This window comes from Puntigrus tetrazona, chromosome 12 (assembly GCF_018831695.1).
Source record: "Puntigrus tetrazona isolate hp1 chromosome 12, ASM1883169v1, whole genome shotgun sequence".
Taxonomy (NCBI): domain Eukaryota; kingdom Metazoa; phylum Chordata; class Actinopteri; order Cypriniformes; family Cyprinidae; genus Puntigrus; species Puntigrus tetrazona.
In genome coordinates, this window is record NC_056710.1 from 3539134 (window position 1) to 3552611 (window position 13478).

A 13478-nucleotide genomic window follows, 5' to 3' on the forward strand; every position below is an offset into this window, starting at 1 on the left:
ATGACTGGAGTTATTGTGTGTCTTCAGAGACGGTTAGGGATGAATTCTAGAGATGTAAATACATACTTTACAGAAATAGGAGCAATTGTTGTTTTGTTGCTTTGTTAAAGCAGTAAAGGTACAAACCCCATGTCTTTGGAGGAGAGAACTATTAAAATACGTTAAACAGGGATAGTTCACTATCTCCACTTCATTTACTGGACTGATGTCTTTCCAAACCTGTATGACTTTCTCAGCTGCCTATGTTTGTTGATTATAGTGTTTAATTATTTATTTTTTTAAATACATTACATTATAATATTAATATAATAGGAGCTAAGGGATTAGCTGCATTAATCATATTTTTATATGATATAGATTTATTTTATATATAATTGTGCTCATTTTCAAACTGCATTCAGTCATGTCTCAAATATTGTTGGAGTGTTGCAAACAGAATTGTAAAGATTACGCTTAAAAAGCTATATATCAAGTTAAAATGCTAAAACTATTTTTTTTTTTTTTTTGGAAATGTACTCAGGCATTCCCAAGATGATGAGTTTGTTTCTTCATTGGAATCACATGAAATATAATGCAAATTTCTCCAAATCTGCTCTGTGATGAGGAAACAAATACATTTGATGCAAAATAGCATTGTTTTACTTTTTACTAACATTTAACTAGACTGTCTGTTGCGAATCCTTTGCACTTCTTATTAAAACATATAGAAATGATCTCCCAAATTGTATAGTAAATAACCACAGTAGAATATTCTTAATTTGCATTTATTTTTCATAATTAACTCTTATTTTCATTAAAGCACACAGGCCCATCTGTCACAGACATATGTTTATTCAAACTCAAATATCTGGAATACTTCATCCTATTCTTGAACATGCATACTCTGGAGTTTCTCCCAATGCGTTTATGTTGCAGCTGACTTTCAGTGCACTCCACTGGCACGTAGGATGCCACTTAGCTGCCCACATCCCCTTTGCCACGTCTCACTCACCCTCTCGGCCAGCCGACGTACCAGACGGCATGTTGCCAGTGGCAGACTTCCATGACAACTGTTTAAGGGGGAGATGGGTGACGAGGAGAGAGGGGACATTTATCTCACTCCAGGATAGATCTATGGGATATCTGCTGGTGGCCACATGCTATCATTATGGAGAGGTTGGATAGCACATTAGAGAATGACAACTTCAATTTAGGGGCCTTGAACACAAAGGACTATCAGAGGGGCCGTAGGAACACTTGGTACTAAAGCACTGTGGATTAGAGAGGATTAAACTGACAAAATGTGTGTGTGTGTGTGTTTGTGTGTGTGTGTAGTTGTAATTTATAATGTATCTGTTTACCTTTTCTATGCAGCAAAGATGTCACATGGTCTTCAAAGCTTGACACTCCAGAGGAACAATTTTATATTTTGTCTCGCAGATTGACCCAAAACGCTTAAAACCAGGCATTGACAGATCTAACTTGTGATATTTGCTAAAACAGCAATTATTATTGCTAATACTCAAAATTTATTTGACAACCGCATTAATTGACGATGACCAAATTATGTGTGTAGAAGAGGTATTATTGTATTTCTACGCGATAAATGGTACCTGAACATCTGAGCTCAACAGTAAGCCAAAGCATATTAAAGTCAAAAATCGATGGTACAGAACATTCTAGCAATGTACAATTTCTGATCATGATCATGATTCCTAAACTAAACAGTGGTCCTAAGATCAAAGATAGCTTGTATTTGTTTTCTTGAAAGTATCAGAAATTGCATGATCATCACACATCGCGGCTTATGCTACAATCATGTTTACTGACCAGCCAATAAAATGCAAAAATGGTTTTGATCAGTGCGGTTACGACGCTAAATCTTAAAACTGCTTACCTTCCTCTTTTATCAGAAAACATGTGCGTGCAACTGCCAAACTGTGCTTCATCGTGTTTCTTTTGTTTAGCACTATGCATGCTAATGATGTTTTATTCTTCAATAGTAACTTGCCCAGTCACTAGGTGTCATCATCGACAGTCTGCATAAATCTCGTGACCTAAGTTTATTAGGTTCATGTCATACATTGTGATTTGTAATGATCTTATTGAGGCAAGTTAAATCAAGCAAGAGTCTGTAGAAGACTTAAAAATAATGCACTCTTTACATTTGATATTTTAAAACAATAACAAATACCATTTAAGGCACAATCCTAGTTTTGTAGCTTCCTTTTGTTCTGAAATAGAGGCTGTGGAGACTTGAGTTGGGTTGTTTTGACTTAATAACCAATTCTGAACATCCTGTAGCATCCACTTAGCAATGACATAGTGGAACTGCATGCTCTATAAATGGTATATAATGATATAGTAAGGATTTGTTTATGTTCATAGATGCAGCACTGGAAATGTCTAGGGTCAGGTGGGAGTTGCATTGTTCTGTCCTGGAGCAGTTCAGACACATTATCTGAGTTAGATGCTGACAGCAAAAACAGAGGGATGCTTAAATTGCCAAGAGAGAGCTGGTATGGTGCCTCCATCTACAGTATATGTTTTCTTAAAAGTTGTTTACTTGTTTTTTTTTTTGTTGTTTAGCTTGTTTAGTTTCTTTACTTGGTTTTTGTTTTGTTTTGTTTTTTGTTCGTTTGTTTGGTTTGTTGTGCATTGTCTAGTTTTCTGGGTTTAAATTTATGAAGGTGTAAATTCATAGCAACAGTATGCTGCATTTAACACTCAGGTGGATCAGTATCTGGCGTGCAAACTGAAAATCGCTTGAATATCCCACCAAGCTTCATACAAAAACAATGGCCCAGCTAGTAACATGAGGATCTATGACTAACCAGTGAAGATCTGGAAACTTGTTTGAAAACAGTCATTAGTTCGGTGCAGAATAGCACAAAAGTCCTGAAGCATAGCTACAAACCTATCCAAAGGTCATTATATAATAAGTTAATGGACATAACTGTTTGTTTTATGAAGGAGTTCATTAAAACAGTCATAAATATGCAGAATAATAACTCTGTAAAACCAATATATAATAAATAATGCAAAGTGAAGATCCCATTATAGTCATCATAATAAATATACAGCTTCTCGATATAAATATTATTTCACATGTTTATATTAGACTTTGTGAATGATATATTAAAAGCAAACAGTTCAAGAGAGAAATTCAGGCTTTGTTCTGCTTTGTGTACTGCAGCCACTGCAAAGACAGCAGAGTTAATAGGTCTCAGCGCGAAAGAGAACTGGTCTACAGAAAGTGGCATCACGGCCCATTCTCCGACTGCCTGTCAAGACGCCCATCAATAAAGAAGTAAGCCGCCAAGAAGGTGTCATATTTATTATATTATAGCGCTAAAATAACAAGGCTGTGTCATCATCATCATCACTTGTTGACTTGCTGTCATACGAGCCCTGAACTGGGCAAAAGCACTATTGATGACTGGATGAGGGGGCATACAGATATTTTAAGGAGAAACACAGTTACGTAAGAATCTCGCTGTGTTCTAGCTTTGTCTTTGCCCCAAGTGGACTTGTACGACTCCAGAGGAACGCCCCAGGAGTGGGGAGAGGCCAGCTGTCTACTGGCTGCGTTATTGGGAATGTCAGACCCTTCCAGAAGTGAGTATTGCACTCTCAGATCTGCCCTTTGCACTAGCAGGTTCAGTACAAGATGTCCAAAACACAAGGCTTCTGTGTCACGGCCATTTATACATGGGTCAAAGATGTTCACATCAAAGAAATTCACAAAAAAGTGTTTTTATGTTTCTTATGTTTAGGTTATGTCTACTTTTAAGGTTTCTAATGAGTTTTTGGAGAATAAAATGTGGTTTAAATTATGTTACATTGTCATTCAGTGTAACACAGTATTTATGTAAAATTCCAACAACATGTTTGTTTATTCTTGTATGACAACAGAATAAGGAAGTATTACATTTTATTTAGTTTTAAATTAGTAAAAAAAGTGGGTGAAACTCTAGATGGTGGAAATTTAAAAAAAAATTAAATTAAACTAATTGCTACTAGGTGAAAAGAATTAATCTTTTAATGTCATGAATTCATTTTGTACATATGCCTGACAAGATTGTTAATTGAATGTGACATTTTAAAATTTAGTAGTTTTGCATATATTTTGTAGGCTGAAACAATCATAGATTGTGAAAGGTTTGAGAAAGTGGTCAATGAGAATATGTTCCTACAAAAAAAGAAAGTACAAAAAAGATTTATTCTGTGTGCGTGTAGTGTGTCATATTACAACAAAGACTGATCCAGTAGTGTATACAAGCTCACACCCAGGTTTCTAGAGATGTTTGTGTTGTCTAATTCAGCTTGATTCATATCTGTGATGTGTTGGGTGGAACTGGATGTGGGAAATTTGCACTGCAGCTGTCACTGTGATTTATTTGAAAGATATTTTTCAAATAAGATCACTCTGATGTTCCACTCAGCAGAGTTTAAACGTACTAATAGCGTGCATTGCATAACAGGCATTTTTCCCTGGTCATAAAAGGCCAATTTGTAATCTTAAATGGGAATTAAATTTACATGCTATCACTTATATGTCATATGTTTAGTTTTTGAATGTCACTTCAGAATATCAGAAATAATCCAGACATACATGAATACACAGTGTTGTGTGTCATATCAAATATTGTCCTTTAAAGCTGATGGATATGATTGACAGGTGTCTTGTAAGAGATGTTAAAGAATATATCACCATTGACTGTGTGCAGCTTTCATCAAGTGTCTTGCAAGGTAACAATTCTTCTTCTTGCTTTGTTTAATTGTTCTCAAATTACCAATAGGGAGTCGGCATTTAGCGTGTAAACGTCTATGCAACCTCTTTGTGTTTTCAGTTTAAAGAGACTGTCTCTCCAGACATGTGGAGCGCTGGTTGAGCTGTTTCTAGTGACTAAACTGGGTCCTGCCATGTAAAACTCAGAGATATGACCTTGATCTGCTGTTGAAGACCCCACTTAGTCCAAGGTCTCATTTTTTCATGTCTTTTGACCTTTCAGTGACAATCACGCGAGGCTAATTTCCATCAGGATCTTGATTACATTGCTTTTGCATAAAGAAGATGAAGTTCGTTTTATAAGACCATTAGGATGTTTTGCATGGTGATATTTTCCTTCCAAAGCTTCATTACTGCATTGCATACTTTGAGGTTGTTTTGTAATTCCTTTATTCTCAATGGTAATTTTCATTAGATTCATTACTGCAATATAGTCAGAAAATCATCTTTTCAGCAAATGTTTTCTTCATATTTACACAATGCATTTCATTTCTTCATTAACATCAACATAAAATAAGTACATTGAACTAAACACTCTATATTCATCTATCTATCTATCTATCTATCTATCTATCTATCTATCTATCTATCTATCTATCTATAGATAGGTAAATGTGTCATAAGTCATAATGCAACACAAAACACTAATGCGATACTTCTTTCACATCAATAATATGCACACAACCAAATACTACAGAGCCCTTTTTAAGGACACGTGTGGAGGAAAAATCCCCCTGAGAACTTTGAGGAATGTAAAAAAATTTTTTTAAAATTCCACTAACTGTGAATTTTTCCACCACTCAAGTCTCTTGGGCCTGCATACCATACCAATACCACAATGCATATCCACATTGCCTCTTTATTTATATATTTTTATCTCTACATTATAATGGTAAAATATGATTTAGCCTATTTCCCCTCTATCAAACACTTAAGGGTCTTAAAATAGGCTTTTTTTCTGTGCAAAACGTAGTTTTGATTTTGGGTGACATCTGGCCTGGACATTCTTAATAACACTATAAAGTACTTTCCATCGCTGTCACCTCTGCATACATAATGGATATTAGAACGATCAAATTGAGCAGATGGTGTAAATCAGCAGGAAACTAATAAGATTTCTGTGTCTAGATTGTTCAAGACCCAATGAGAGGGAAGGAGGTTTTGAGAGCAGTGCTGTGCTGGCTGTACTCTGCAGTTAAACCTCTCAGACAGACTCTACTACAGCCTACAGCACCGCACTACCTCTTCTCCAAGTAGGTAACCTTCTATGGTATTTACAGCTATCAGCAAAACACAATGCACGGATCCATTAGTGAACTCCACTTATGGAGGACGCTAAGGTAATTCAGTACACTATCTTAATTTTTTGAAAATGACCTGATAAGCAGCTACCTATGCACATATGCTTTTAATGACATCCCTCCATCATTTATCTGTCTGTTTCAGGAAACGGTTTTCTTGGAACAGCCTCAGGTCAAAAAAATACATTACTATCTTTCAAGCTCTTCGCATGTATGGCATTACTGAATGGTGCTCTGCTGTCGCGGATAGATGCTCACAACATCACAACCAACACCGCCTAAGCAACATCGATCTTCAAACTACTATATACCTTTGTCCCCAGTCTCTGAAGGCTGTTATGCCTCATTGTTATTTAACTGAAAACAGACTGGGCTTGCACAATGAATGTGTATATCTCCACAAAGTGTCCAGACAAAACAGTACATCCCAGCTACAGGATCACGCCATGGTCACAGTCAGAACCTCAACTACTGGTCCTCCAACGCCTACCAAACAGACAGTGACAACTCTATCAACTATTCTGAAATACATCACAGATAACAGCTGATGTGGCTATTTTTAGGTCTTAAAAGAATAATTTATCGTGAACACTTTGTTGTTATACTACCATCATGTCATACAAACCTGCATGGACAAAAAAACGTTATAGTGACGTGTCGCGAGATGTAAACGTGGGGAAACCTGAAAGGAAACGGTTATTAGCACTCGCTTAGTTGCGTTAATGCTAAAGATACATTAAGCAGTGTTTTGAGCGTTTTACAAGGCTTTTTTTTAACAGTTATGCTTGGGCACTTTTCAATTGAGAATGGGTAACAGATTTATCTGATAATTTAGATGAGTCTTGGGCCCTGTGTCTCACTGGGTGATTGCTGATAACATTTAGTTTGAAATATTGTTTGAAAATCCCTAAATAGCAAGACACCATTGAAGCCAAACAGCTGTGTGTTTCAAGTAAACAAATCTATATTTGAGATGTTTCTTAACAGAAGTAACAGTTTAAAGTTAAGACTTTTTCTGGAATTCCTGAAGCCAATGTTGATATTTGAAATGATCTCACCCCAAAAGGATCTCGTCCCTATTTTAATTGCTCCAATTTACTTATATGTAGCCTACGCAACTCCAGGCAATCTATCTGCTCTGTAAAAACAAAGCAGAACCAGTGATGTAACGCTAAATTCCTATGCAACTGTTCTGATGAAAAAACAATGTATAGCTTGAAAACTATGAGAGAAAACATTTTAAAGAAAACTTTATATTTGAGAGAGCTACTACATTTTGTTCAGCGAAGTATGTGTTGTTTGGTGTGTGTTCATAACCTCAGGCAGCAATCTGCAGGAGCTCCAAAACATCAGAGTTCTTCCTGAATCCTGGCTGCTGCACATCCTGTCCAATCACGCCACTACACTGTGAGTGTGTGTAGAGACCACAAACACAACACCTTATTCAACCCACTAGTCACTCAAGATGCACCCCTGCTACAGCAATTCATAAGCTGCTTGTTTTAATATCACTGTATAGATTTTGGCTCCATGTTAAAACTAATTCATTAGTTGTAGGGCTTATCTGCATGTTTTTTCTCCATAGCTTTACAGCGGAGGCGACATGGTATTGACTGATTCTCTTCCAAACAAGCCATCCTTTGGAATGATGCTTGATAGGTGCGGTATCTCTGACACTCGCGCAGGCCATTCCTGAGCTTTTCGTCTCTTAAGTCACCTGCAGTTACTATTATTACAATACAACAAAACTGTCTGTGCTTTTTCTTCTACTTCTGTTGTAAGACAGCATTTTGTGCTGTTTTTCCTGTATCACCGTGACAGGAGCAAGAGGCTACGCCAACCATCAGCATCTATGGCTTTTACTTCTTCCAATTGCCAAAATGAGGAACTAGATACGCATGCTTCTATTGAGGTTTGAGCTGGAAATACTGAAAACACTTTCCTGACCAATTTCACAAAGCGTGTTTAAAAAAAAAGCGCCAAATTATATCGCTTTTATCATGTGTTGAAAAGGACACTTATTTTAACATGTTGACTAAGCACTTGATAAAGTGTGTTGTTTTATATAGCAATTAAGGTTAATATATTTATGACTTTACTAAAAATATATAGTGATGAACATAATTATGGCATACAAGTTCCAATGGCAATGATAAGCATATTTTATTTCTCCCAGAATGTTTACAATGTATTTGAAGCGGCGCAGTTTAACCATTTTTCAAAGATACACAAGCAATATATAGAGATGTACTTACTTAATTGGATCAAAATGTACCTATGCACAGTTTCATTTTAAGGCCCAATTCTTGTTAAACCATAAAATTGTTCATTAATTTACTCCTAGTTTCTGCTTATTACAGAAGCAGTTATAGCTTATATATTTTAGCTTTCTTAGTAATAGGTATGTTAATAATGAAAATGAAATTTTGAATATTAATTACTATTTCATGTCATTCCAAACCTATAAAAGAGTTTGTCTTCGAACACACCTAAGATATCGGATGAAAATAGGAAGAGGACTATCCTACTGACAGTAATTACATTAGGCCTAGAAAAGCAGGAAAAGACGCCATCAGAATAGTTCATCTGCTTGGCAGTGGTTCAACTGTAACATTGGCGAAGCTACAACATAAAGTCATTATTTATTTTTCTTTTGTGCAAAACTCAGATACTTCATAACATTATGGTTGAACGCAGATGACCATTCTGACGCATATTCATACTTTTCTAGACTTGACAGTGTTCATTACCATGACAGTCAATGGATCTAAAATATCTTAGATTGCGTCTCCAAAGACAAATGAGCTTTATGGTTTGCATGACATAGGGTAAGTGGGTTAAATGATATTTCCATTCTGGGGTGGAGTAATCCATTTATTAAAGGCATTTGTGGATTTGAGATGGAGCTATCAATGTATTCCATTTATTTAATTGATGTTGTGGAAAAAAAGCAGTTATTTGAGCAATAGTGTTACTGTCTGTGAATTCCTGTGTCATTCAGCCTAAGCTCCCAAGGGGCAAAAAAAGCAGAAGAGGATACAACCATAAAATGGAAGACCATTGCATGAATTTGACAAAAGAAAAAAGTCATACATTTTTATCTTTATATTCTGGGTGAACTCATAGAGAGATTCTTCAGAACATATGTCATCTTCTCCCACCTCCTCTCTCTGTGTAGAGGTTAAGACACTGATCCTGCTGTGTGCCAGTCTTCCATTGTGAGCCGTCTCAGACAGCATGATCTGATCGACCAGTGTTATCATATCACAGTGCAAAGCTTTGCCAGTACAATGGCAAGAGCACAGCAGTGGACCTGTCATCAAGAGTTTGGCTTATGCGCCCGCTCAGGAGCAAGGTACCAACACCCAGAGTCTAATATAAAACAACAAAACTAAAGGCAGGATGAAATACAATAATTTAAAGAGTTTATTTGCAGTTTTGTGTGTTCTGTATATATTTATAATACGTATATTGACAAAAATATTTGATATTTTTATATCATTATATTTGGATATAAATATTATATATTTATATATATATATATATATATATGATAAACTTTTATGATAACAAAAGAAGCTTTTATGGTTTTAGTTTTTGTTTCTATAATAATAATAAACTCTGATAACAATATAAATAATGAAAGAATAACTATGGTTTTGTCGCATTATAATAATATTTAATTTAATTATTATCATTTTTGTAATAAGTGGCTGATCTGTAATGCAAATACAATACACTTTGATGCTTATGAAAGTTACATTTTCTAATTTGTTCTTTTAACAGCCGCCCAGATTGAAGGATTTTCTTCTCCCATCCTGGTGACTTTTGCCTGGCATTCCCATTTTGAGCTTGCACTAGTCCTCGCTTCATAGTAACAATGGATTATACAGAATGACAAACGCTAGTTGTTCATGTTTAGTGGACATTATGTCTAATGCTACGAATTCCCTAGTCATTAACTAAACACATAAATGCACTTGCTTGATATTTGTGTTGTAAATTATTAATTATTTACGCTTAAAAAGCACAGAAATGCTTATTATATCATCATATCAGGGATTTGAGGCACTGTTTAAGCAAAACATTCACAACCACCCTTAAAATAAATCATTTAAACAGCTGCTGGGCTTAAGAAAAACAAAAGGTTGTTTTTAACCTGTGCATTTTGAGTGCACAATTTGATGAAAAGGAATGAACTATGAATTTGATCTTTATTGTGTGTGCATAAGTCAACTCTCTTACTGCAGGTAAAGAAAGACTGTTTATATACTGCATATAGTAAAAAAATAGTAAATACAATAACTCAAATAATGCGGCATGTTTTTTTTTTTTTTTGCTTTTGTTTTGTTTCTTTGTTTCTTATTACATTTGGAATTCAATTAACTTTATTTTAGTTTGTTTATTATTTAAATTAACATTTTGCATGATTAACGCTTACCATCTTATGGTACTAAATTACATTTATGAATAGTTATGATTCATCTATTTCATCTATCTATCTATCTATCTATCTATCTATCTATCTATCTATCTATCTATCTATAAAATCTAGTTAAAGATAGTTAGATACATCTGGGTATTTTATTCATTCCAGCTTAAGAAACAAAATACATTCCAAAATCCTCCAGCTTTCTAATTATTAATGAAAAGGGCCCTTACATTGCTGTACAAAAATTGTCAATAAACAATGCAAATAGTAAATATCTGAGAGTAAAGATACAAAGATAAAAGATGAAAAGAATTATAAATAGAAAGATAAAAAGAAGAAAGAAAGAATTTATATGTATATATATATATATATAGCAGTATATATATATATATATATATATATATATATTTTTTTTTTTTTTTTTTTTTTTTTTACAGAATATATTGCTTTATTTTTGGTTTGACATATGTTTTTCTTATTTTAATTTAATAAAGTTTTTTCTTTTTTGGCACGTTCAGTTTTTACTACTTGTCTGTTTGCATCATTTATCCAGATTAATGTCTGAAATTTTTAAAGGAAAGGCTGGTGATAGTTCAAGCATGAACACTTGAAAGTATTTATTCTCTTTCTCTTTCTTCTTCTTCTTTCTTCTTCTTCTTCTTCTTCTTCTTTCTTCTTTCTTCTTGCGAATGTAGCTTCTCTGTGCATACAAAAAGTTAGTATATATATAATTTGCATAATATACTGTGAAATTAAATTCTGAAAATGAAAATATCTCCGTAAGGAGCATCATTGCAGTATAAGCTGCTGTTCTGAAGCTAATTTCATACCTAGATCTGACACGGTGTCCACGTCAACACTGTGGACTAAGCCGTCATTTGGCTCATATTGCCTCGGGGCATTAGTTTCCTCCTGAAACGTGCTGCATTGCCATTGCTTTCGGGCGGTCATAACTGAGGGAAGAGGGAAGCGTGTTCGGTGCGGTGCGCTCTGTGTTTGCTACGGGCAAACTGCCACTGGAGGAAGCGGTTGTCCCGACTACAATACATGCTAAAAACGCCCAGGCGAGCGATGCGGATATACAGCAGCCGTCCGCAGGCTACCGCGTTGACCCGGGCTGACCCCATCGAGAAGTTTTGGGCCAGCCACCCCGCCACTGGCTCCCGGACCTACATTTAATTCGGAAGTAATATGAGAAAGCAGAAGAGTCTTGGCACCTGTCACAGAGAAAGTTTAGGTATTAGCAAAATAGAATGTGTCAAGGCCATCCGCTTCTATAGCTTAAGCAGTCAATTATATAAAACTAGAGTGAAGGAATGCTACTCGCACACAAGTGCATGCGTTATTGTTACACTTCATAATTATTTCTTGAGGTTGTTGTCATACGGATAGCCTAGATATCTAGCTTCTCCATGCTGCATGCATTTATTTATTACATTTACTTTGAAAAAGCTACAAATTATTAAATAGAATTATTACAGTGAAAAAATTACATTTTACTAATGGAAGCGCCGCCGCTATGGTCTCTGGTTTCACAAGCCATAGCTCTCAGAAAACTCTAGCCTGCTGTTGTAATTACGAGTTCTATACGGCACTTTACAAGTCGCATCTTGTAATTACGTAATTAGATATAGCGTGAACGTTTTACTTCTTTTTCCATATGTCAATGGCTGCACCAGCTATTTGGTTAGCAGTATCTTCAAAACATTCTTGGTTTTTTTTTTTTTTTTGTATCTGGCCAGAAGAAAGAAATTTATACTGGTTTGGAACAACTTGAGTGTCAGCACACGACAAACTGTAATGTCCGAGTGAACTGCACCATTGCATTTGATCAGAAATCCATGGAAAAAAAATGCTATTAAGTAAATGCCATATTTTTTTAAACAATCTGACTTATTATGAGAATACCTAAAGATGATGACTTATTGTTGTGCAAATCTAAGAAATGATCTCAGAATTGAGATATTAGCATAGGATTGCTTATGAGTCCAAATTGTCACAACAATTTTTTAAACAGTTGAAAACAGGTTTCTATAGAAACAGAATTTATGCATGTAGTTATTTTTCAGAAATTTGCAGTTTCAGTCTCTACGTTTATACATTTCAGCCGTATAATAACAGGCATTTATTGTTCAAATCATAAAATGTATTTCACTATTATACATTATTGCTATTGATTAGAGAGACATAATTTGTGGTGTGTTTAAAGTGTTTGGGGGTTTGTTTGAGTACAAATATCATATGTTTGTTTGTATTGTTTTGTTTTTTCTATACGTGCACCCTGCAGGTCACTATAACCTCTAATAACCTTTGCTCGAATCTCCAACGCACCTAAACAATAAAACACTGGGTGAGAGTATCCAGGGAATTTCCCATAATACAACACTATTTCTTCTCTTCATTCACTCTAGTGCATTGAAAGAACTGATATACCACCAAATTATTTCACACTGTGAGGTAAAAGCCCCAAAAGTTTAAAAAATATGTTAGTAAAAGTAAAAAATTAAAACTATAATGACAACTGTAATATAATAATTTATTCCTATGAAGGCAAAGTTGAATTTTCAACAGACATTACTTTATTCAGATTAGTTTGTTCTAACAAAGTATTATTACAGTTATCAATTTTATAAATACTTATAAAGAAATACATTTAAATAAAAATAGAAATAATCATAAAAAATAACAAAAGCTTTTATTTTAAAAAGCTATAATTTTAAGTCGTATATTTCCAGTGATTTCTGAATCACATCTACGTGACTGCAATAAAAATTCATTAGAAAACGATATCAAAAGTGACTTACACTTTAAACAGGCTGAGCGTCAGATATCATTTATAACTACAAGTCCCATAACCTTTCTGTACATCCGGAGAAAAGAGGTGCCTTTCCGCCTCGGTCGTAATTTTGGCGAATCCCACTATGGTGAAGGTTTGGGTCGTGAATATTAACTGTCAAGCATCCCTGACAGACGG

The 13478-nt window shown here is 35.0% G+C and overlaps 1 protein-coding gene across 1 annotated transcript in view; it reads right to left on the reverse strand.

Moving 5' to 3' along the window:
- The window catches only part of LOC122355770 (wings apart-like protein homolog), a 42284-nt gene extending 41262 nt beyond the window's left edge, over positions 1 to 1022 (reverse strand). Inside the window, 1 exon segment of the mRNA XM_043254328.1 lies at positions 992 to 1022. Coding sequence (XP_043110263.1) covers positions 992 to 1022 — 31 coding nt within the window.
- Positions 1023 to 13478: the final 12456 nt, after the last annotated feature.